General features: G+C 43.2%; 1 protein-coding gene across 1 annotated transcript in view; it reads right to left on the bottom strand.

Annotated features, from left to right (window-relative positions):
• Window positions 1-26272, bottom strand: part of GRK3 (G protein-coupled receptor kinase 3) — a 110800-nt gene that overhangs the window by 71030 nt on the left and 13498 nt on the right. The window contains exon 2 of the mRNA XM_052654640.1: window positions 15976-16052. Coding sequence (XP_052510600.1) covers window positions 15976-16052 — 77 coding nt within the window. The remainder of the gene's footprint in view (window positions 1-15975; window positions 16053-26272) is intronic.

Below are 26272 nucleotides of genomic sequence, written 5' to 3'. Positions count from 1 at the left end.
AAATTCACTTTAACTTATAGCCAGCTGACTCTAGTAATTTCTTAATTAAATGACTAAGGTATTTAATTTTAAAAGTTAGACAGTACCTTTAACTGTTGTGATTTTTGTTCTCTTGGGGCCTTATACCTTCTCCTGGGACTGGGGATGTAGCTGTGAGAAGCTCCCTCCCCTCTCTGCACGGCAGGGACAATCACCCCGCTGCTCTCCCAGGACCGTCTACTCAACACAGCAGCCCCACCGGGGCCTCAATGTCTGTGGACACTCATCCTAATGCTGGTCCCAGCAGGGCCCAGGCGCCCACGAGGGTCACGCAGAGGTGATGGACAGGACACTGGGGGTATCGCTGCTGGGCCATTCACCCCTGGAATGCTGAGAAAACAGTCACAGTGTACAGACATACTCCGACTCTTTACACAAAATGCTACCAGTGAGAGTTTTACAGTAATGGCAGCTGAAAGGATTTCATGCTAAAACAAAAAAGACAATCCCCTTCCCTCAAAAAGGGTCCATTCCCCTGATGTATAAAATACTGAACTAGCTGCTTTTGAGACACCAAGAGGAAACAACATCAGAGATTATCTTTGTTCTCCAATTTGGACTCCAGTCAGGGAAACAGCGTGGAAGGGTTATGGTTAGACTAGACCATTTCCACGGATCTAGCTGGATTTAAATCTCACATCCTATCATTTGCTTCCTTGTGGCTTTTTTCTTTTCTCATCCTCTTTTGGATTTAGCACATTCCAAACACACTGAGTGGGCTGTCATCATAGCTCCACGGCTCTTCATTTCACGTGTTTCCTGGAGTTTCTAGGCTCCTGCCTTCCCTGGGGTCCCGGAGCCCTTGCCTCGGTAGGACCACCATGTGGGCACATTTTACAAAGTAACTCCAGGCCAAAAGTGGACCCAGCCTGGTTTATTTCCCTTCTTTCAAAGACCATGGCCCTTTCTGTGTCTGAAAGCAGTTACTTTATATATTTTGTCCAGTTTTCTAGTTGTTATGGTAGAAGGCCAAGTCTGGCTCTGGACACTGTATTATGTCCTGAAGTGCAACTTTATTTTTGAAACAGAGCATTTGGCTCTTCGCAGGAGAACGGGTTAAATGCATGAAACTGGGACTACCTGTAAAACCCTAGACACATAACACCATCCGTGAAACTTCACACAATGATACAAAGATGGTGAGGACCAATCTCTGGCTTAGCATAGCAGCCCAAGTAAACCTCAGAAGCAGAAGCTTTGACAAGGCCCGTATCAATAATGTCTGAATGATAACAGCCCATAATCAAGCTGTCCTATATACAGATCTCACTTAATCCTCAGAATAACCCCTTGCCGAGACAGACCTAGTCTCACTCTCGGGCGAGAGGACCAGCACTCAGAGGTGAAGCCCCACCTGCGCAGCATCTAGTAAACAGTGATGGCTGAGCTGGAATTGACTTTACAGAGTTGGGATCTGCCGCTCTCCAGAGTGCAGGCTCTCTGTCACTGTCCTGAGCTAACGACGTACATGAACTGTCTTAGGAGATGGCAGCAGAACTCAGCTTGACTAGTGCCAGAGCTTCCACGCGTGGTTAGTTTCTTCCTGAAATAACTATATGCTGCTGGGACAGAGCAGTACAAGTAATTTCCCATAAGAAGCGGTTCCGTAAAAACCCTCACTCTCTCTTCACCTTTTCTTCCTCCTTCGTTGCCTCCCATCTTTCTTCCTCTGTGCGTATGTACTCAGTCATGCCCAACTCTTTGCGACCCCATGGACTGTAGTCCGCCAGGCTCCTCTGTCCATGGGATTTTCCAGGCAAGAATACTGGAGTGGGGTGCCATTTCCTTCTCCAGGGAATCTTCCTGACCCAGGATCAAACCCGAGTCTCCTGCATTGGCAGGTGGATACTTCACAACTGAGTCACCTGGGAAAGCCCTTTCTTCCTCTACCTTTCTTTTCTCCTTTTATCTCTTTTTCCTCTGTCTCCATCTGTCAAGACAGCAGGAAGGGCAACAGCAAAAGAGAATGAAAGAAAATCAACTCAAATTTAATTTGTGAAACCATGGAGTGTTAGGCTTAAATGAAACATTAGATTTTATCTATTCCAGTCCCTTTGTTTTGCTGATCAGGAAACTAAGGAGTATTAAAAGGGTTGATGAAAACACCCAGCTTGTTGGCTACCACAGGAGCCAGAGTCTGGGGCCCACTGCTAGCAGAGAGGGAGCAGAATCAGGACAAAGCTCTGGGCTTTAAGGCTGACCTAAAAGCATCAGGTAGAACACCATGATGTGACAGTACTCCTCAGCAGATGGCCCACAAAGCAAGCAGGTGCATTCCAAGGTGCAGGCGCACAATCATTTCCCAGTCCTGACTTGGATTAGAAGTAGGGTTACTAAGAAAAGATCAAAGATAAGGTATAAAACCCTCAGAAAAGGTATTTCCAAAAGAGCTAATGCAAGGGGACGTTACGACAGTGTACTGCCACCTGGGATTCTACAGGCAGTGGGGCCTCCTAAAGTCCAAACACTGCCCAACCACCTCTCCACCGCCAGTTCAAAGAGCCGACTGACAACTGTTCCGGTAGAGGTGATTTTCCTAGGCCCCTGGAACCGTCTGGGAGTATATACTAAGAAGTCAGCTTCACTAACATTGCTAGAGCATGTAGTATTTTCCCTGAATTATGTGGACCCTGGCAGCGAGAGAGCTACAAAGCTGAGTCAGCTGCAGATGTTGGCTGATTGGCTAGACTTGCTTTTCGGCTAACAGTGGTTTCCCCATACCTGCCTTGGGTTCTAAACTCATGGCTCAGAAACGTCACCAGTAGCCCATTCCAAGAAGTTCAGAACTCCTGGGCAGTAATCAGCACTCCTTACAGCTGCCTGATACCGACATGCTAGAGGTCCATGGGTTTCACATCCATCCTTTCGTAGGGTGAGCTAGTGGCAGATGGAAAGTCCCCTGAGGCCTGTGGTCTTAGCCTTCTCCATCTGCCTTTTTGTTTAATGAGACGTTCCCAACGAAGCACTGAAAACACATTTGATTCTCCATGTCTCATTTGGCAAAAGCACATAAAGCAGAGCTGCCACAGAAAGATCTTTGTGCATTATCCCCAAATTCTAGATGTCAGAATCATGAGACATTAAATAGGAACTGTACAGCTGATAGTTTAAAACTCCACTACTATTTCCAAGAGCCAAGTCAAGCAACCTAAATGCCCATCAATAGATGAATGGTCAAAGAAGATGTGGTACGAATATATAACAGAATATTAGTCATAAAATAGAATGAAATAATGCCATATGTAGCAACATGGATGAACCCAGAGATGATTATACTTAATAAAGTAGATCAGAGAAAGACAAATATCATAGGATATCACTTACATGTGGAATCTAAGAAAAGAGATGCAAACGAACTTATTTCCAAAACAGAAACAAATCTATGGCTACCAAAGGGGAAAGTAGGAGGTGGGATAAATTAGGAGTTTGAGCTTGACAGATACACACTGCTGCTGCTGCTGCTGCTAAGTTGCTTCAGTCGTGTCTGACTCTGTGCGACCCCATAGACGGCCTCCCACCAGGCTCCCCCATCCCTGGGATTTTCCAGGCAAGAACACTAGAGCGGGTTGCCATTTCCTTCTCCAATGCATGAAAGGGAAAGTGAAGTCGCTCAGTCGTGTCTGACTCTTAGCGACCCCATGGACTGCAGCCTATCAGGCTCCTCCGTCCATGGGATTTTCCAGGCAAGAGTACTGGAGTGGGGTGCCATTACCTTCTCCAGATACTATGCATAAATCAGACAGACAACAAGGGCCTACTGTATGGGACAGGAAACCATATTCAATATCTTGTAATAATCTATAATGGAAAAGAATCTGAAAAGTATATATATGTGTGTGTGTGTGACAATCACTTTGCTATACACCTGAAACTAACACAACATCGTACATCAACTATACTTCAATTAAGAAAAAAACCCCATATGCATACTAATTTCTAAACTAACGTTTCCTGGTAATAGGTAGAAAATAGCAGCTGTTGAAGAACCCAAGTTCAGCTCAGGCTCTGCTTTTTGGGGCTTAGGTGAGCTTGGTCACATTATTTTACCTAGCATAGAAAACACTCATGCCGTGTTAATTAACAGTAAGCAGGTAGCCATTACTGTCTTAAACCAGTAGTTCATTCCAATCAACCATGGGCTCAGAAGAGCTCAAGAAAAATTAAACAGCAACCATCTAAAAGGTACATAGGTTTCCCAGGTGGCACAGTGGTAAAGTACCTGCCTGCCAGTGAAGGAGACTCAACAGACACAAGTTTGATCCCAGGGTCGGGAAGATCCCCTGGAGTAGGAAATGGCAACCCATTCCAGTATTCTTGCCTGGAAAATTCCATGGACAGAGGAGCCTGGTGGGCTATAGTCCACGGGGTCCAAAGAGTCGGACACAACTGAGTGACTGATTACACACCCAGCACAAATGTAGACAGAGTTGCCAGCCTGCAGATCAGGGGTCTGGTCACATGCCAGCGTTCCTACAGTTTTAGTGACGAGATGTTACAGGATTGCGTCTTTCTAGTAAACACTGTAGCTCTTCGAGTTTTTCTGTGACGAGATAATCATGGCTGATCCTCGAACCTGAACGATGGCTTTCAAAAGGAAAACCAGCCCAAGTAAACTAGTTTAAGATGAAGAAGAGAGAAAAAGACAACTTAATTTCTCATGGGACTGGGTTAATTGTAAGCCTTTTTACCCTCTTTGAAAGCTGCCGCAAATCTCTCAGGTCCCCAGTTTTCAGAGCCGTTCAGACTGACTCCAACACAAGACGCCAACCCCCAGGCTTGTTGGAGCCAAAAGAGGTAAGGAGTCGGCCTACAGGACGGCCTGCCAGCGGGGCTTTCAGTAGCGGCCTTTCCCTCTTCTGCAGCATCTCTCCCCTCCGGGTGGCGTTTCTGTTAAGAGACGCAGGCTGAAAGGGTGCAGAGGCCCTGCCCCTGTTCCTGCGGGTTCCCTCACCGCCGGTGGCCTGTGCCTGCCTGGCCTCTTCAACTGCAAATCCAATCAGCTGTGCTCAGCCAAGTGTCTACCTCCGCTACTGGAAAGTTTAAATAGATGTTTAACTCTTTCCCTCACTCAAAGTCTCCACAAAGGCACGGGTAATTGAAGCGGAATTGAACAGGGCCCCAGGTTTTTCTTCTCTGTCAGAGCAGGCGGCTGTCAGCCAGAGGAAGCTTTACAGATGAGCTGGGGGGACTGTGGCCGTCTGTGACTGTCAGTCAGGGAAAATATTTGTCTGGGGAAGGCCCTGGACTGGGACATAAACAAACCGTTCCAAAGAAGGGTGGAAACAAAGAGAAAACAAAGCCTGAAGCAGGTTCCCGGGTTAAGACTTCCCGCTCTACAAATGTGGGAGGGGGGTTTATGTTTGGGAATGCAAGTACACCCGTGGTGGATTCATGTCAATGTATGGCAAAAGCAATACAGTAGTGTAAAGTAAAATAAAATAAAAATAAAAATTAAAAAAAAAAAAAAAGGGCTCAACCTGCTATCACTTAACTCTGGTCAGAAGTCGCACGGTGTTAAGTACTTGCAGATCTTAGCCACCTAACATGTTTTGAAGCACAAAGCACCAAGAAATGATTCTATAGTTATAAAATAGATTGGTAACTTTGTTTTCTGAAACTGACAAAAAAGTAACCCTAAAATGTTTTCTTTTGTTGCATATATTTTTTTTCAGTATTTTTGTGGTTTTGTATAATTGCTAAATTAAAAAAACAGGTCTCCATGACATGTGTGTCCAGTTTTCTTTCCATAGCCCTGCTCAGAAAATCCTTTTAAAAAAATTTCTGTCTTTCCAAAATACTCTTTTTATAACAAAACATAATTTTTCAAAGTCCATGGCAAGTATATTTCTTATGCCTTAACCCCAAATGCCAAATATAATTTATGCATTCTTTCACACAAATGTTCTTTGAAATTTTCAACAAAGGTGCCAAGACAATCCAATGGGGAGGAGGGGAAAAGCTGTCTTCTTCAAATAAGAAAAAAATAACTAGATATTCACACGCCAAAAAAAAAAAAGATGAATTTAGACCCTTACCTCATATTACACATGATAATTAACTAAAAAATCAACCAAAGAGCTAAGATCTAAAATGATGAAACTTCTAGAGGAGAAAAAAAGCTTTGTGGAATTCAGTTAGGCAAGAAATTCTGAGATACTACACCAATATTCACTTTAAAAATTTGTAAACTGGACTTTAAAATTAAAACCTTCTGTACTTCAAAAGTCACCACGAAGAAAATGAAAAAGAAGCCACTGATGGTGAGGAAGCATTTGTAAATTAGACACACTATAAATAACAAATGAAGACGATAATTTTTTTTAAGGGCAAAAGCTTTAAATAGACATTTCACCAAGAAGATTTAAAAGAATGGCTAATCACCACAAACAGGTACAATATCGCTAACTGTTAGGGAAATGCAAATCAAGACCCCAGTGGAGCTCCACTTCATACCCACTAGGATGGTCAGAATCAAAAAGATCATAGCATGTTGATGAAGCTATGGCAAACCTGGAACTTTCATAAAATGATGGTGAGAATGTAAAAATGACACAATTCAGGAAACAACTAGTGATACCTTAATAAGTTAAACTTGAATATACCATTCAGTTCAGTTCAGTTCAGTCGGTGTCCGACTCTTTGCGACCTCATGAATCACATACAGCCCAGCAATTCCACTCCTAGTAACATGCCCAGGAGAAATGAAAACATACATCCACACTTTTACGTGAATATTCACAGCAATGGCGTGTATAACAGACCAAAAGTGGAAATAATTCAAATGTCTATCAACTGGTGAAGGGATATGCAAAATGTGGTCTATCCATATAATGAGGAATCACTCAGCAACAGAAGGGAAAGAAGGATTGATCCACACAGTGTGGATGAACCTCCAAAACCTGATGTGAAATGAAAGAAACCAGATGCAAGAGACTAACAGTCTACAGCCTGCAGGATTCCACTCGCATGAAATGTTCCGAAAAGGCAAACTGCTATTGAGACAGAGAGATTAGTGGTTGCCTGGGGCTGTGGCTGGGAGCAGGAAGTGACTACAAGTGGGTACAGGGGGTCTCTGAGACATGGTTTACTAAAACTCATCGAATTATACTAACTCATAACGAGTGAATGATACGACATGTAATATCATGCCTCAATAAAGCTGTTTTTAAAAGAGTAAAAGTTGCAGAATTTTATTCTTGACCAAAACCATGCTTCAGACACCAACATTATCTCACACAAACTCTGAAAGATTAATATGCAAACTTGGGATTAGGTTCTCAAGTCAGTTCAGTGTGAGAAAAGGAAATGTCTTCCATGGCAATAATGATATGATGTCATATTACATTAACCATGATGCTCTTTACACATGAGAGCAATATTTGCATACTTCATGAATTAACAATCTATTCTGGAGTCTCCTTATGATGAGAAACATCCTTCTCTTGAGAAACATCCTTCTCTAACAGGAGAAGGGATGCAGTCAGAGGAGCTGAGCAGTCTGTCGGTAGACAGATGGAATTCATCAAAATTGTGGAAAATTCTTAAAGAGATGGGAATACCAGACCACCTGACCTGCCTCCTGAGAAATCTGTATGCAGGTCTGGAAGCAACAATTAGAACTGGACATGGAACAACAGACTGGTTCCAAATAGGAAAAGGAGTACGTCAAGGCTGTATATTGTCATCCTGCTTATTTAACTTATATGCAGAGTACATCATGAGAAACGCCGGGCTGAAGGAAGCACAAGCTGAAATCAAGATTGCCGGGAGAAATATCAATAAACCTCAGATATGCAGATGACACCACCCTTATGGAAGAAAGTGAAGAAGAACTAAAGAGCCTCTTGATGAAAGTGAAAGAGGAGAGTGAAAAAGTTGGCTTAAACTCAACATTTTGAAAACAAAGATCATGGCATCTGGTCCCATCACTTCATGGGAAATAGATGGAGAAACAGTGGAAACAGTGGTAGACTTTACTTTTTTGGGCTCCAAAATCACTGCAGATGGTAACTGTAGCCATGAAATTAGGAGACGCTTACTCCTTGGAAGGAAAGTTATGACCAACCTAGACAGCATATTAAAAAGCAGAGACATTACTTTGCCAACAAAGGTCCATCTAGTCAAAGCTATGGTTTTTCAAGTAGTCATGTATGGATGTGAGAGTTGGACTATAAAGAAAGCTGAGTGCCAAAGAATTGATGCTTTTGAACTGTGGTGTTGGAGAAGACTCTTGAGAGTCTCTTGGACTGCAAGGGGATCCACGCAGTCCATCCTAAAGGAAATCAATCCTGAAGATTCACTGGAAGGACTGATGCTGAAGCTGAAACTCCAATACTTTGGCCACCTGATAAGAAGAAATGACTCTTTTGAAAAGACCCTGATGCTGGGAAAGACTGAAGGCAGGAGGAGAAGGTAATGACAGAGGATGAGATGGTTGGATGGCATCACTGACTCAATGGACCTGAGTTTGAATAAACTCCGGGAGTTGGTGATGGACAGAAAGGCCTGGTGTGCTGCAGTCCATGGGGTCGCAAAGAACAGGACACGACTGAGCAACTGAACTGAACTGAACTGAATGTGTTGCACTTGCATATGATGAAATTATTATTCCAGCTGATCACAGAAGAAAACGATAGCAAAATCATCTTAACCATATCTACTGGATAACCAGTATCCCTTTAAAATCATTCTTTTAATGAGCTGAACCAAGGACTCCTGTCAATATTTAAGTTTTACTGACAGCAAATTAGGAATCAATTTAATTGATGTCCATTAAGATGGTTGATTGCTCTGTAACCATTAGAAAAATAAAGACAACTGTCACTTAACTGTTTTTATTTGGGAAACTGGCAATTAAAAACAGAACTCAGCGTTTATCCTGCTCTATTAGTTTTTTTTAAGGTTACTGCTTTATTATTTTTTTTAATTTTGGCCAAGCCGCATGTGGAATCTTAGTTCCCTGACCAGGAATCAAAGCTGCACCCCCTGGGGTGGAAGCATGGAGTCTAAAACTGGACCATCAGAGAAGTCCCCCTGCTCTATTACTTTCTACTGCTGTGTATCAAACATTCACAAACTCAGTGGCTTAAAAATGCCACTAATAAACAGCTCCGGGTTCTGGAGATGAGAAGTCCTGGCTGGCTCCTCTGGCTTTTCTGCATACGTAAGCGCTAAGTCACTTCAGCCGTGCCCAACTCATTGTGACCCAATGGACTGCAGCCCGCCAGACTCCTCTGTCGATGGGATTCGCCAAGCAACAATACTGGAGTGGGTTTGCCCTGCCCTCCTTCAGGGGATCTTCCCAGCCCGGGGACCAAACGCGCGTCTTTTACATCTCCTGCACTGGCAGGCAGGTTCCTCACCACTAGCTCTGCCTTCCTGCTTAGGGGCTCATAAGGCCAGAATCAGGGTGCTGACAACCTGGGTTCTTATCTAGAGGCTCTGGGGAGGCATTTGCTTCCAAACTCATTCAGGTTGTTGGCAGAATGCAGTTCGATGGCTGTAGGACTGTTTCCCTGCTGTCTGCCATAGACAACACTTACAACCCTTTTCATGGGGTCCCTCAACCTGCAAAGTCGGCAAGGGAGTGTCCAGTCTTTCTCATGTCAGTCTCTCTGGCTTCCTCTTCTGCTGCCAGCCTGAGGACATTCTCTGCTTTTAAAAGGCTGGTGTGAGTGGATTCAGCCCACCTAGAACATAGCCTTAACTGTATTTGCAAAACCTCTTTCAGCAGGTTACCCTTGGGAGTAACACCTGGAGGCGAAAGTCATGGGAGACATCTTAAAATCTGCCAACCATACCCGACTATCTCTACAGGCAAATAAACAGCTTGAGTTGATGAATACAAGCAGTAAACACGGAAGGGATGGCACGGTTAGCAAGCTCACCGCTTTGTTACTTCCTAATATAGTAATCGATTCAGGCAGACATCATCAGTGAAAACAAAACGGATGGTGGACGACAGCTGAACGAGGAGCCTGAGAGCTGACCGCACCTCAGCCGCTTTGCAGAAGCGACGGCGAGCGGCACCCACGTATCACACGCCTCCCGCTACAAAGTCTGAACCTGACACACTCGCGCAGCTGCTGGAGCTGGCTTTCAGCTCACAGGAAATTTAGGAAGCAGAAGTGCAATTCGTTGAAATGATACCATGAAAAAAGCAAGCAGAAAAATCCAGAACGTGGAACACTCTACAGTACAACCGGCCTGGTTTCTTTAAAATGTCAATTACCTGTGGGTGGGGGACCATTCTAGATTAGCAGGATGTTATTACCAATTACATTACAAGAATAATATATGGATCCTGATTCAAAAAAACCAAGAGTAAAAGGACATTTTACAGTTAATCAGAAAAACCAGAATATAGACTCAGTATTATAGTAAGAATCATTTTCATTGGTTGGAATAAAGGTATTAAAGTTGTATAAGAAAATATTCAGATATTCCAGAGATGCACACAGAGCTGAAATGCTGTAAGGGGTTTGCTAAATGCCTTAAAATATTCCAGCAACCAAAAAAAGAAGAGATGGACAAAGCAGGTACACAAAATGTTGAAAACATATGGAGTTTCAGTGGTGTGTAAGAATGCGCTGCGCTTAGTCGCTCAGTGAGTCCGACTCTTTGTGGCCCCATGAACTGCAGCCTGCCAGGCTCCTCTGTCCATGGGGATTTTCCAGGCCGGATGCTAGAGTGGGTTGCCATACCCTCCTCCAGGGAATCTTCCCAACCCAGGGACCAGACCCAGGTGTCCCGCATTGCAGGCAGATTCTTTACCATCCGAGCCACCAGGGAAGCCCAGTATATAAGCATGGGGGATCGTTATTCTGGTCCAGTTTTACCCAAGACTAAAACTTTTCATAATAAGAGATTTCATTCACTGAGCACCTGTGAAGAACAATCACCATGTTCAGGGCTTTGCATCCATTTTCTGCTGGATCTTCACAAGGGCCAATGAAGTGGGTGCCATCTGTATGCCCACTTTTATAGCTAGGGAAATGGCTGAAATGACAACTAGTCTGGGTATAGCCAACAGGCCTGCCAATCACTTGCCACCCAGCAAAGCCTCAGAAGCCAGCTAAATGGAAGATTTCTACATATCTTTTTGGTTCACAAAGCATTTTGACATGTCGGCTACAGCCCACTTTGGAGGTTGGTCCCCCAAACCGTGTGTCAACTGCCAGCCAACATGGGGGATGCTGGCAGGCTTGGAAAGAGGGATGAGGAGGAGAGTAGAGGGGGATCGTGGGTGAAAGGGAAACAAGGGGAGCACAGAAAAGCAACAAGGCGGAAACACACGGAGAGTCATGGAGCAGGGCAGAGGGAAGAGATGGGAAAGCAGAAGAGGAAGTCAGAGACCAGGAGACTCAAGGTGACTGCAGCCTCGGTCCCCCTTCCCCTCGCCCCGTCCCTCACACCAGCCAGAAAACGAGAGCGCCATGGAGACGGGAAGAACCAGACACGTTAAATACAGAGCTCTGTCCACTCGTGATTACAGATCTGTGTCTGCACATTTACTTGTCCTCTTTCCCCATCCCCACCCCCACCGAGCTTAAGCCTGGCTTCTCCCCCACTGGCTCATCAGCTCCAGGCTCAAGAGTCGGGAGGAAGGGAAGGAGGAGTTCTTTATCTGAACCATGTTTCGTTTTTTTAATAACTTAATTGAGATAAAAGCCACAGACCACCAGCGCCTGGCGAAGCTACTCGGGAGGAGGATCTGTGAGGCTGGAGTTAATGCCATTAGGGGCTCAGATCAAAGGCTCCTGGAGCCAGCTGCAGGTGAGGGTTTAACCACAACCACGGAAAAGACAGCTCTGGGCCTCGCACATTTGATGAGCGGGCTGGTGGATGAGAGACGCAAAAGCAGTTACAGGAGGGAGAGAGAGGGGCAGAAACGACAAAGGAAGAAAGAGATCCTGACACATTTCAGAGACTGGAAACTGGTGCTGCACGGGAGGGCAAGCCTGTCACAATCCCCAGGGCATCTTAGTAACCCGAAACCACTTGCTCAAATCACACGTAGAAAAACACCCTCTTCTCTTGGCCTTAGGGCCATCTTTTGAGAAATCTCTGTGCCACGAGAGTGAAGTGGAGGAAGAAGAGAATGCGCAGACTGAAGAGCAGAAGAAGAAAGATGAGGCAGAGGTCCAAGGAAACTGGTCCACCACGCAGGCCACAGAAGGAGAAACAAGGGAAGCCGGAGGCCAGGGACACTGGTACAAACTGCTGAACTGCATGCCTGCCATCTCAAACTTGTCTCCGTGGGTCTACGGCCATTCTGATCACCTCCATCACCTCTGAGAGACCCATCTTGCTCGTTATCAAGGCGGTCCCTCTTTTGGTCCTTTGCCCTGAACCCACATGATACTCTAGCCTAGTTCTCTTCTCAGTTGTGGCTGAATGTAACATGTGTACAATAAGTCATCTCTTTTGCTGTCTTAGGGGCTTCCCCGCGGGCTCAGATGGTAAAGCGTCTGCCTGCAATGCGGGAGACCCAGGTTCCATCCTGGGTCGGGAAGATCCCATGGAGAAGGAAATGGCAACCCACTCCGGTACTCTTGCCTGGAAAATTCCATGGACAGAGGAGCCTTGTAGGCTATAGTCCGTGAGGTTCCAAAGAGTCAGACACGACTGAGTGACTTCACTTCTACTCTTCTAATTTGCTGTCTTAGCTGAAGACAAAAATTTAAAAAAAGAAAGCTTCCTCTCCTAGCGGTGTTATTCCTACAAGCCAAAACTAGAAGCAACTGGCAGATGAGTGGGTGAAGGAAACGTGGCTCGGTGGAGCAGGGGCATATTATGGGGAAGAAGAAAGGAAGGCAGTGCTGACACACACACGGCAACATGGATGAACCCTGGAAACACCACACTGAGAGACACCAGATGCAAAAGGCCACGCTACATGATGCTGCCTATGTGGCGAGCACAACACGGCCAAATCCACAGAGGCAGAAATCAGATGAGTGGCACTTAGGGGTTAGGGGCACGCTGAGAGTGGAGAGGGAGGGACTGCTCCTGGGTGCAGCTTCTTCCCCCTCCGCCTTTGGCTGGGGGGCGGGGGGAAGGGAGGTGTTTTATTTTGTTTTATTTATTTATTGATCTTTCGGCCACGCCTCACAGCACGTGGGACCTTGCACCCTGCAGAGGCACTGGAAGCGCAGACTCTTAACCCCTGGACCACCAGGGGAGTTTCTTTTTGGGGTACTGAAAATGTTCCCCGATGAGGCTGTGCTGATGGTCACACAACTCTGTGAATACACCAAAACCCACTGAACTGGACAGGGGAAATATACTGTATCAAATGTACCTCAACAGAGCTGTAAAACATTTGAAAATTTTTAAGTCACCATTAAAGAATTTCTTTTTTTCCCTTTCCTCCCAAAGATATGGAGTTTCTTTCTCTGGTCATCAGGACAGTCTAATTTTCTGCTTTTTGGTACAAAATCGGAAGCAAAGGGGAGGATCTGTACAGATGGCAGTTAACCAAACACCATGAAAGCAACGAGAAGAGGCAGTGGAGGATGAGATTAAAGTTGAATCTGTTCCCCACCAAACCCCTACGCTCAGGGTGAAGCCTTCCGTGTGACTAAGGGCTCCCCTAAGTTGCCCTCAGAGCAGACGGGCCACTCCTGATCGGCTCCCCCAGAGCACGCCACCTGCCTTTTGAGCACTGTACTTAGTGGGTCATTACAGAAGGCGAATCCACAGCCTTCATGTTGTTCAGTCGCTAAGTCATGTCCAACTCTTTGTGACCCCATATGGACTGCAGCACGCCAGGCTTCCCTGTCCTTCACCATCTCCCAGAGTTTGCTCAAACCCATGCACACTCAGTCCAGTGATGCCATCCAACCATCTCATCCTCTGTCATCCCCTTCTCCTCCTGCCCTCAATCTTTCCCAGCATCAGGGGCTTTTCCAATGAGCTGGCTCTTCACATCAGGTGGCCAAAGTTTTGGAGTTTCAGCTTCAGCATCAGTCCTTCCAGTGAATATTCAGGGTTGATTTCCTTTAGGACTGACTGGTTGGATCTCCTTGCAGCCCAAAGAACTCTCAAGAGCCTTCTCCAGCACCACTTTTCGAAAGCATCAATTCTTCGGTGCTCAGCCTTCTATAAGTCCAACTCTCACATCCACACATGACTAGTGGAAAAACCATAGCTTTGACTCTACAGACTTTTGATGGCAAAGTGATGTCTCTGCTTTTTAATACACTGTCTAGGTTTGTCATAGCTATTCTTCCAAGGAGCAGGTGTTTTAACTTTGTGGCTGCAGTCGCTGTCTGCAGTGATTTTGGAGCCCAAGAAAAAGCAATCTGACACTTTCTACATTTTCCCCATCTATCTGCCATGAAGTGATAGGATGCCATAATTTTAGTTTTTTGTATGTTGAGTTTTAAGCCAGCTTTTTCACTCTCCTCTTTCACCCTCATCAAGAGGCTTTTTAGTTCCTCTTCATAGGTGGTCACTTTGTGACAGACAGTGGTTCAGAAAAATCCAGACTTTCCATACCAGTTTCTGCTTTACTTGAATAAAAGAGATCACTGTAACTCTTTCTTAAAAAAAAAACAAATCTATCCAATTCTTACCGGGTTACCTTCTACAGTACATGTTATAGTAATGAAACCTTCAGAGAATTATCAGAATGTAAGATCAGAACAAGTCACTTCATCAACCTGAGTCTCGCCTCTTGACCTGTACACAGGATGACCCAGGACTATCAGAATATTCAGTCTCAAAGGGACCAGTCAGCCTGTATCTGCACATCATGGGAGCAGAAACACTTGAAGAAGCAGAGTTCCAGGAAACTTCAGAAAGACTATAATTTCTTGGAATTTTAATAATTTCCTCTAGTACTACGTTAATTTAAAAACTAAGACACAGTTTCCCTGCAAAGCTCCTCTGAACAGCGGTGGGAGGCAAACAAGACGCAAAAAGAGGAGGATGGATTCCTGGTCTCTCATATTCAGCCACACTGATTTTTTTGTAAAAACTCGAGCGTAATCTGTTAATCACATCACTGTAAGTTAACAACAGAGCCAGCTGACAGGCCAAAGATGAATTCTATCATTGGGAACAAAAGATTGTTCAGGAAACTTCTGGATGGGGGGCGGAATTGATTTGGGGGAATGTAAAACAAAACTACATAGCTGATAGCACTCCTCTAACCCAGCCGACAGGCACCTTTAAACGAGCTGCCAGTCTTTCAGAAGGCAGGTGGAATAAAGGGTCTCATTTCTTCATGGGCCTTGAAATTCCCACTAAACCAATTCCTGTCTGGTCCCAACTTCTCCAGGGCGCTAACTGCTGGGGGCCACAGAGCAGCCTGACAGAACCACACGTCTGCACGGGCCGAGGGCATCAGCCAGTGGGTGCTGCGTCCATGAACTCTGTGAGCACAACAGGAGCAGTCCTGGTGACCTGCTAAGCAGAGGTTCCAAGTAGAGCCACAGGAATAAAGGAGACTGAGGCGGAACTGACAAGAGTGAGCGGCAAACAAAACCCACGAACCCTTGAGAACTGATCCAGTAAGCCGACCCCACACTTGGGAAGCAGAGGGCCAACCACACAGCGGGGTGAGGGTGATGAAGACACATGCCAACACCTGTGATCATGGAAAGTACAAGGTCAGTGAGGGAAGATGAGGACCTCAGGCACAGATCTGAACAGAAGATTTCTCTCTGGGTATCAAGAACCCAATCCTTGGACCAGGGGAATCTTCCACCCTGTCTTAAAACCTCCACCCAAACTCATCTGTTTCCCAGTAGCTTATTTACAGGAGACATTGCTAGGGACATAAGTAATCACTTAGGATCTTATTAATTACATGCCATTTCCTTCATCCCCAGCTTGAGCTATAACACATATGACAGCATCAAGGGCTGCATTTACACTTTAGTACTACGACTAGAATTAACTGTCTGCCAAGTGAACAGTCAGACTTACCAATTCTCTGATTAAAAATCTTGTCAAAGGTGATTTCGTGTCTCTCCTCAAGATACTTCTGCATCACGCTCCGGATACTAGAAGAGAAGAGTGACAAGGTTCAACAAAGCCAGCCTCCATCTCTAGAATGGGAAATATATGGATGTCTTCATTCGAGGGTACTGGCTTGATTAACTCTATTCTGGTATTCATTGTACACTTTAAACATATACAATTTTGTCAGTTATACCTCAATAAAAAAAATATGCTCCCCTCAAAAGGATATTGGCTTGACAAAAGACGCCCGTTACTGACACCCACAGCTGCACGAACAGCTGACTAAACTTAAAGCTCGCACCTCTGGCTAGTGCCCTCTCCTGCAGCCCAGGGCCAACCTTACACGTGAACTTTGCTGCTGTCTAGCCATTAAATCGTGTCCGACTCCTTTGTCACCGCGTGGACTATATAGCCCACCAGGCTCCTCTGTCCATGGGATTTCCCAGGCAAGGCTACTGGAGCGGGTTGCCATTTCTTTCTCCAGGAGATCGTCCCTACTTAGTTAAAAAAAAATAAGGAATCTGGGGAAGTTCTCCCTCAACACCACCACTTTCCAAAAATAATAAAGATGTGCATGCACACACCACAAATTCTGCCAACCTGTCGATGAGGTTCTTTCTAAAGAAAAAGCCAGTGTTCCCTGGATATATTGATATTAAGAAAATCACACTACTATACAGCAAGTATAAACCACAAGAAAATATAATTAGAAAGAAGATTTCACTTACACCAGAGTAGGAAACATCGAATGTCTTGAAATAAATGTTTCAAAATGTGTGCAGGAATGTTACAGGCAAAGTTACAAAATTGTATTGAGAGACAGTAAAGAAGTTTTTAATAAGTAGAAAGATACAGCATGATAAGGAACAGAAAGATTTAATATTGCAAAAACTCTCATCAGATTCATCTACAAAATCAATATTACTCCCGTCAATATTCCAACAGGATTTTCCATAGAACACGGAAACAGATAAGCTTTTTATAAAATGCATGCAAAAATAGCCAGGACATTTCTGAAGAAAGAGAAGGATGATAAAAAGGCCCATTATGAAGCTAAAATTGTCAAGACAGGATAAACAAACTGACCAACGAAATGGAACAGAAACCACACAAACTGACCCGCAGATGCATGGAACTTTGATATGCAACTAAAGTGGCAAGGCAGAAAAATGGAGAAAGGACCAATTATTCAATAAGCGAACCTCCAAAGCTATTATCCAAATAGAAAAAGCAGAAATTAAATCTCTATCATCTACTGATGGGCAACAGTTTGGCATCATTTCCCCCCGCCACCTTTTCTTTTGCTTTCTGAAACAAACTGAGGTAATTAAATGCATGTTTAAGTGTACCATTAAATGAGTTTTTCACATATAATACTGTCCTAATCAAGACATCAAATATTTATATTTTCCAAAAAGTGCTCTTTTGCAATCTACCTCCCCAAATTCTAGGATCTGAGCATCTATTGATCTCCTCCTTCCTGTTTAATAAAGACAATTTGCTACAGTTCTAGAATTCTATATAGATAAAATAATGCACTCTGTTGTCTTTTGTTTTTGGTTTCTTTCCCTCAGCATAAACAAGCTTCATCGGTATTGCTATGTGCACAAGCTTTCAGTTCCTTCTTGTTTCCAAGAAGCATGTTATTGGACGAATGTGCTACCATTTGTTTATCTGTCCATCTGTTGATAGACGTTTGGGCTGTTTCCAGTTTGGGGCTATGATAAATAAAACTGTTTTAAACATGTGTGTCCAAGTTGTCTCATGGGCATGTGTTTTGAGTTTTCATGGGTAAATATCTAGAAGTGAAACTGTTGGTCATATGGTGAATTATAGTGAACATTATGAGAGACATTATGGAACCATATTCCAAACTAGGTGTAGGATTAATCCTTCGGGAGATGGTCTGTGCTAAGAAATCTCTCACATCCCAAGGTCAGGAAGCATTTAATCTATTCTCTCTTAGAAATTTTAAAGTTTAGATTTTATGTTTAGGTATGATATCCATTTCATGTTATTTCTGTATACAATGCAAGGTTAGAACCAAGGTTGTTCTTCTCCTTCTAATACGTAATTGTTCTGATATCATTTATTGAAAAACCTATCCTTTCTCTACTGAGTTTTCTCGTCATCTCTGTTGATTCAACACTAACTATGTGTTGGTCTATCTTTGGACTATTGTGTTACATTGATCTATATATCTATTCTTCACAAAAATGCCGCCTTATCTTGATTGCTTTAGGTTTAAAACATCAGTCAATATCAGGAGGTTTAGTTATCTAAGTGTTCTGACTTTGTGTTGCTGCCTTTGGTTTTATTTTTGTTTGTTTTTGGGCTATCCTGGGTTCACTGCATTAAGTTTTATAAGTCAACATGGAAATTTCTTCCCAGAAAAAGCCTACTGAGACTCTCATGGGGATTTTTGTTGAATTTATAGATCAATGTTAGAGAAATTAATCTCAAGAACATTAAGTGTACCATACATAAATATATTTTTCCATTTATGTAAGCGTCTTTAATTTCTCTTACTTAGCACTACTTCATACCTTTCAGTGTAGAAGTCTTACTCTTTTTCTTATAATACTTTCTTTGGTTTTGGTATCAAGATAGTATGATTCATAAAATGAGATGGGGATTATTCCTTTTTATTTAATTGTTCTGAAAAAGCTGGCACAAGACAGTATTAATTCTTCAAATGTTTGACAGAACTCATCAGTGAAGCCATCTGAGCTTGGAATTTTCTTTTTGGAAGGTTTTAAATTACAAATTTCATTTCTTTCACAGATATAGGGCCATACATATTTTCTATTTATTCTTGTGTTGGTAACTTTTATCTTTTAAAGAACTTGTCCCATTCACCCAAGTGTCAGACCACTAGGATGTGACCTTATTTCTCTGTTGCTCCTTCTCTGGTTTGTTTCAGCTGCTGCAGGCAGGATCTTCAGACGAGGCGTGTGAACTCCCAGCTGCAGCACATGGGATCCAGTTCTCCGACCAGGGACTGAACCTGGGCCCCTGCACCTGCAGCTCAGAGTCTTAGCTGCTGAACCACCAGGAAAGCCCCCCCTTTTTTTTTTTTCTAATTGTCCTTTTAATGTCTGTAGAAGCTCTTCAGTCATTCTTCATACTGTTAAACTGTATGTTCTTTTTGTTTTCCTTTGATCATGCTAACTAGATGTGTATCATTCATACTGATCTTCAGTTTTTATTTCATTCATTTTCTTCTATTATTTACACTTTTTATATTTCTTGATTTCCACTGTTGTTTAAATGCTTATAATTTACTATGGGATTAAATTGATATTTTTCCAATTTCTTAAAAAGTCAGATCACTGAATTTAAACATTTCTAATATAACCATTTAAATTATAAAATTTTCTCTATGCACTGACTTAACTGTATCTCACAGATACTAATATAGTCCGTTTTCATTTTCATTCAATTCGAATTATTGTCTAATTTCTCTTGGTATTTCTTCCTTGAACTATGAGTTATTTATAACTGAGTTGACTCATTTCCAGATACTTGGAGATTTCCGGATATCTTTCTGTTACTGAATTTTGCTTCAAAAACAGAAATTTTAATTCTGCTCTTCAAAAGACACTGGAGAAAATTAAAAGACAAAGCATAGACAGAGAAAATGCTGGCAAATCATATTCTGATTGAGGAATTGTATTCAGCATATATAAAGGCTTTTCAAAGCTCAAGAATAACAAAACAAACAACCTAATTTTTAAAAATGGGTAAATGATGTATACAGACACTTGACCAAAGAAGATAAGTGGATGGCAAGTAAGCATATGAAGAGATTCTCAACAGTGTTAGTCATTAGGAAAAGGCAAACTAAAATCAGAGATGTCACTACACGCCTATTAGACCAGCTAGAATTAGAAAAGACTGACCATACCGCGTGTTGGCAAAGATGTGGAACAACTACAATTCTCATACACAACTAGTGGGAAGGTAAAAAGAAAATAACTGGGCAGTTTCTTCAGAAGTTAAAACACAAACCACTATATAACCAACACATCAATTTCACTCCTAGGTATCTATCCCAGAGAAATGAAAGCATACATCCATAAACAGACTTGCACATGAGCGTTCTTAGCAGCGTTACTTGTGATGATCAAACGCTGGAAACCCAAATGCCACCAACAGATGAATAAGTATGAGTGGATATCCATATTATGAAAGAATATTCAACAATAGAAAGGAATAAATTATTGATATAACATACATGGATCTCAAAATAATTATTCTGAGTATAAGGAGCCAGGAGCCACAGCCTAAAAGAGTAAAAAGAGTACATATTGTTTGATCACCAAGAGGCAGGAGCAAACTTCTAGAGATGATATACATAGCCCCCCACCCCCCAGAAAAATGTATCTGCGGCTTCCCTGGTGGCTCAGTGGTCAAGAATCCACCGGCCAATGCAGGAGATACGGGTTTGATCCCTGATCCAGGAAGAGCCGCATGCTGCTGAGCAAAAGCCCGTGCGCCACGACTACTGAGCCTGCGCTCTAGGGCCAGGGGGCCGCGGCCACTGAGCCTGCGCTCCGGGGCCGGGGGGCCGCGGCTACTGAGCCACGCGCCCCAGAGCCTGTGCCCTGCAGCGGGAGAAGCCACCACAGTGAGCAACCCGCACACTGCAGCTAGAGAGCAGCCTCCGCTCTACAGCTAGAGGCCAAAAATAAATAAAATCACACACACACACACACACACACACACACACACACACACAGCTGGTCTCTCCCCTGGTTCTTGGCACAGAGCTCCTAAAGCCTGCGGAATTCCCCGAGTGGTAGAAATGTCTTATTCATTAGGAGTCCTTTTCATCCATATTTGAGTATATGCTGATGAGGTGACTAAGAGGACTCTCTGGTATGATTCTTTCTTGTGTATGTTTGAAATTTGCATTACAGAAAGTTTATTACTTATTTTTGCTTCACCCTGCACAGCATATGGGAACTGAGCTCCCTGGACCAGGGGTTGAACCCACGTCCCTGCAGGGGAAGCATGAAGTCTTAATCACTAGACCCCATGGAAGTTCCAAGATAGTTTAAAAATATCAAAATATGGCCTTCAAATACCTTCTCATCAAAATAAAACATAGATATTTACTATGTATAATACTATCCCAACTGGAGGCATAATTTTTTTTAATTTTAATATCAATTTGTTGGTAATATACCAGCCTTACCTATCATAACCTATTGCGGTCCTGCTATAGAAATACAAAGGCTTCCCTAGGGGCCCAGATGGTAAAGAATCTGCCTGCAGTGCGGGAGACCTGGGTTCAATCCCCGGGTCAGAAAGGTCCCCTGGAGAAGGAAATGGCAACCCACTCCAGCAATAAATATTGTATCATATTTTAAAGAATTTTTTTTACTACTATGTAAATTCCTTAATGTAGTTTAAGGACCAGATATCTGCTCTCTCCTGGCCAAAGGACAGCTATAGATATTTCTCATTATTAAAAATCTCTATATTCTATGTGAAGCTTACTTCTGTTCTATTCTGATGTTCAAAGCAAGATGCATCTAAACAAGTATTTCAAATACTAGGTAACACATCACCTAAAGACAGTGTTCACACATAAGGTAGTTGTGAAGATCAAGTGAACTGGCTTTGTTAGAAGCAACACCCAAATAAGAGTTGTTAAAATTATGACCCTCAAGAAACCTAAAAGGCAGATTTTTTTTTTAAGATAGGATGACTAAGCAGTTACACTAAGATTCAATTCCCCTGAAAGAAAATTGCTTTCTTTCACATGTAGTTACTAAACATTTTCCACTAACTGTTCATTAAATACCGGAAATGGAGCAACATTATCCAAAACACAAGGACGACTTTACCACTTGATTTAAAACCACCAAACTCTGCCAGATACAGGCTCTGATGTGTGTGCTCAGTTGCTTCAGTCGTGTCCAACTCTTTGAGACCCCATGGACTACAGCCCACCAGACTTCTCTGTCCATGGGATTCTCCAGGCAAGAATACTGGAGTGGGTTGCCATTTCCTTCTCCAGGGGATCTTCCCCTCCCAGGGATCAAACCCGGGTCTCCTGCACTGCAGGTGGAGTCTTCACCACTGAGACTGGGGAAGCCCCATAAACTCTGAAGGGGTCTTTAAAAGTATCTGGTATAGCTGACTGTCAGCTCTTCCCAAGATTCCTCAGTTCACCCGATCTTGGGCAAAAAGTCTTGCATATAACCTGCACAGCACTAATGCACACGAGATGATCTATATCCAGGAGGTCACAAGCCGATCAAGCTAAATGTGAATTCCTTTGTGTTTTCTCCTCCCATATTTTGACAGTCCACATCCTGTTTTTAGATGCCTTTCTTCTGCAATATATTACCTGATGTTAAGTGACACTAAACATAACTGAATTTCACTGACCAAAAAGAAAAAAAATCATATACAAAAGTCACACCTGAACAGATACAATCTGAAGGATGGACAAATTTATGGGGTCAATCAAGTTTACCTAATTAAAACTACCAAAATTTTGTGATCTAAACTGTTGCTTCAAATTAGTTACAATAATCATTTTAGAATCCATTTATCTGTTTCTCAAAAAACGTTAGCATCAGCAGCTTCATCCTAATGGCTACGTTGTAATCTCCGTGAAACAAGCATCAGAGAACAGGAAGACAGGAGCCAAGCAGAGTCTGTAGGAGGGTCCAGAGCACCCTCCTTGTTTCCAAGATTAATTTTTTATGGAATTATCTCATTTAAAAGATCCCAATGCACAGCAGCACTACTCACAACAGCCAAGACATGGAAACAACCTAAACGTCCACTCACAGATGAACGGATGAAGACGACGTGGTGCACACACATGAGGGAATACTACTCAGCCATAGAAAAGGAAACAATGCCATTTGCAGAGACATGGATGGACCTAGAGACTATCATGCTAAGTGAGGTAAGTCAGACAAAGACAAATACCATATGGCAGCACTTACACGTGGAACTTAAAATATGCCACAAAGGAACTTACCTACCAAACAGAGACAGACTCACAGACACAAGAGAGCTGACTTATGGTTGCCAAGGGGCAGGGTGCTGGGGGTGGGAAGAATTGGAGCTTGGGATTAGCAGATGCCAACTACTATATATAGGATGGATAAACAAGGTCCTACTGTATAGCACAGGGAACTATATTCAATATCCTGTGATAAACCATAATGGAAAAGCATATCAAAAAGAATGTGTGTGTGTGTGTGTATATATATATATATATATATGTATAACTGATTCACATTGCCATACAGCAAAAATTAACGCAACATTGTAAATCAACTACATTTCAATAAAATAAATAAATGAAAAGACCCTGAGGGCCTCACATCCTGCCCAGGGTCCATACTCCTCAGCACCTCACAGGAGGCATGTCCAAAGAGGCCCAGGTGACCTCATCAACCACACCTTCCCTCTGACCTCACACAGCAGCCACGCAGGATTTCTTCACTGCTGAGCAATTCTGTAAATGCCATTCCCACTCTCCTCGCATGAAAGCCTTCTGCTCATCCTCCAGGACTCAGATCGGGGTCACTGGCCTTCCCCAAGCCCTGCAGAGGCACGCCCTCTCAACTCCAGTCTCCACTGTGTGTTGGGCGGCAAGGCTGTTTCATTCCCCACAATGTGCTTGGAAATATACACACCTCCATATCCATCCCCTGCTCATTTAATCGCTCATTCATTCAAAACAGGCAGTGCGTCCTTTCCAGGAGCCAAGCACCATGACACTCAGAACGCACAGTGAGTCCCACCCGGTCTCTGCCCTGAAGGGGGCCGTGTCTAGAAGGGTGACAGCGGGGTGAGCAGGGAGCCCCGATGCAGTGTGACAATGCAGGGTCCCTGTGGCATCAACAGGGACAGTCACAGGGGGCTACAGAGTCCAGGGCAGCACGGCTAGACTCCAGACCCTGGGGGGCCCCTGGCCAAGATGAGATGACAGAGGCTACCTGTGCAGCAGCTGATAAACCATGCCTGCCTGCACCGAATAACCGAAGGAAACGGACAAAGGACAGCGGCGGGTAAGAAACACACACAGAGAGAAAAATGCCAGACAGCATAGAGCCCCCACTTTTGGGTTCACTTATTTCTCTAACTTAGCAAGAATACCTAATTTACCACCCTTGAGATTAATGTCTAGCTCTTCGAAGTTTCTTTTCTTTTTTTTTTTTTAAAGCAAACACTTCCTTTCTAAGGACTGACAGATGACATGCTGTTTCTATAACTGGCAAAAATGCTGACTTGGACACGAGTTGCTGTGCCTCCCTGCCCCCACTTCCCTAAGAGAATGTGAACCAGGCAAGAACATCAGTGACCAAGCACCCTCCAGGCAAACAGATCTACAGACTAAAATATTCTCCGTACAAGACCAACGAAGGGAATTCATCGACTCCTCGTGTTCTAATTTGGCACATGACGCCACTCGTCACATGAGAACTTCATCTGAGTCTTGTACTCATTTTCTCCTTGATGGTTTCCAGGTTTGGGGGTTTGCCTCGGACAACCCTTTACACTCCAGAATAAAAAAAATGTCTTCTCTCACATTTTTCCATTTTTAGTAATTTTTATGATTATCTCATTAAACACTGGGGAACTCTTGTGTGTGTGTACAATGTGGACTTGATCCGATGATCAGCTATCACACACAATCCTTTCCCCAACAGACTCAAAATGCCACCTTTGCCCATAAGCCAAATTCAAGTTCTGCTATAGAGATGAATATAAACACGCATATACACATGATTCTGCCTGCTCCTCCATGTATGAGTCTGTGCCTGAAATAAGACCACACGGTTTTAATTCCTACAGCAATGTCTCATGATTGCTAAAGCAGATCCCCACTATTCTATTGGTCATTTTTTCCCACTTATCTCTTCTAGATGAATGAAGATAAGCTTATCACATTCTTTAAAATTGTCATTCGGATCTGGATTGTGATAAGGTTAATTTGAAGAGAACTGACATCTTTTCAATACTGAGTCTTCCAATCTAGAAATACCTTGTAACCCCCGCCCCCCCACCACACCATTTGTCCAGATTTGCTCTGACTTAAGTTTTATTTTTCTTCATACTAGTCTTACTGGTAATTAGTTGGTGAGGTCTAGTTTAGAGCAACGCATTACAAAACATTTACTTTAAAGAAATTATTTTGATAAATATTCATGTAATTTAAATATAGAAATTTGTTCAAGTAATCTCAGTGAGAGAGAATTACATTACAGAGTCTCATTAGGCATGGAGCGTATGCTTCAAGGGTAGACCATCTTAAACAGCATGGGCTGTCATTTTTTTCCTGCTAAATGTAAACATCAGAACTATGATTTAATAGATATTCATGACTGAATGAGGTTCGGTGAAATCATCTTGTCTTCAGTGAGTAAATGGGTAAATCATTTTCTGAAGTTTCATGTCTTAACATGCTTTCTCTCTTGGATATTTTTGCATCTTTTTTTTCTTCCCCCTCATCCTCCAGTGAGAAGTCTTCTGATCCAAAGGTTGTAAATTCATCTACAAGGACTTGGATTAGTCAGAACTCTGGTTGCAAATGAATTCACTACAACTCTACCCGTATCTTTGAAATCAGTGCCACGGAGCCTCTTCTTGAGTCCTCTAATGCAGTTTTCAAAGAGCTCATCAGGCTGTTCTTTAAGATGCAGGACGTTTAGAATCTCCATAGGGTGCATCGTAGGAAGTGATATCCTAAGTCACCAGCGCTGGTTACACGTGACACTGGGACATCACGAGGCTATCACCAGCCCAATCCAAAGACAGTCATGATCCTCACACGGAGTCATCTACCTTTGTTTCTAAAAACTTTTGTAAAATTTTTCAAACGTGCAGAAGTACAGACTGGTAGTGTGAACGCCCATGATCCATCAATCAACACCTTGTGGACAGCAGTTAAGATTTTAGCTGGCTTCCATTCTCACCCTCACTTTTCATGGTTTTTTTTAAGCATTTTAAAGCAAATCTCGGACTGCATATCCTTTTACCTTCACTACTTCCGCCTGCATTTCTGAAAATTACAGAAACTTTCCTTCCATAAACATGGTCCATTGTCTCTTCTCAACTCCATCCTGGAAATCACAGTAATTCCTGAAGATCTAATAATCAGATCTCCAGGACTCTCTCAGAGGTGTCTCCTGTGGAGCCGGGTCTGAAGCGCAGTGCAGTGCTCAGTCGTGTCTGACCACATGGACTGCCGCCCACCTGGCTCCTCTGTCCATGGAACTTTCCA

Source organism: Budorcas taxicolor, chromosome 17 (genome assembly GCF_023091745.1).
Source record: "Budorcas taxicolor isolate Tak-1 chromosome 17, Takin1.1, whole genome shotgun sequence".
NCBI lineage: Eukaryota > Metazoa > Chordata > Mammalia > Artiodactyla > Bovidae > Budorcas > Budorcas taxicolor.
This window is presented reverse-complemented; position numbering and strand designations above follow the sequence as displayed.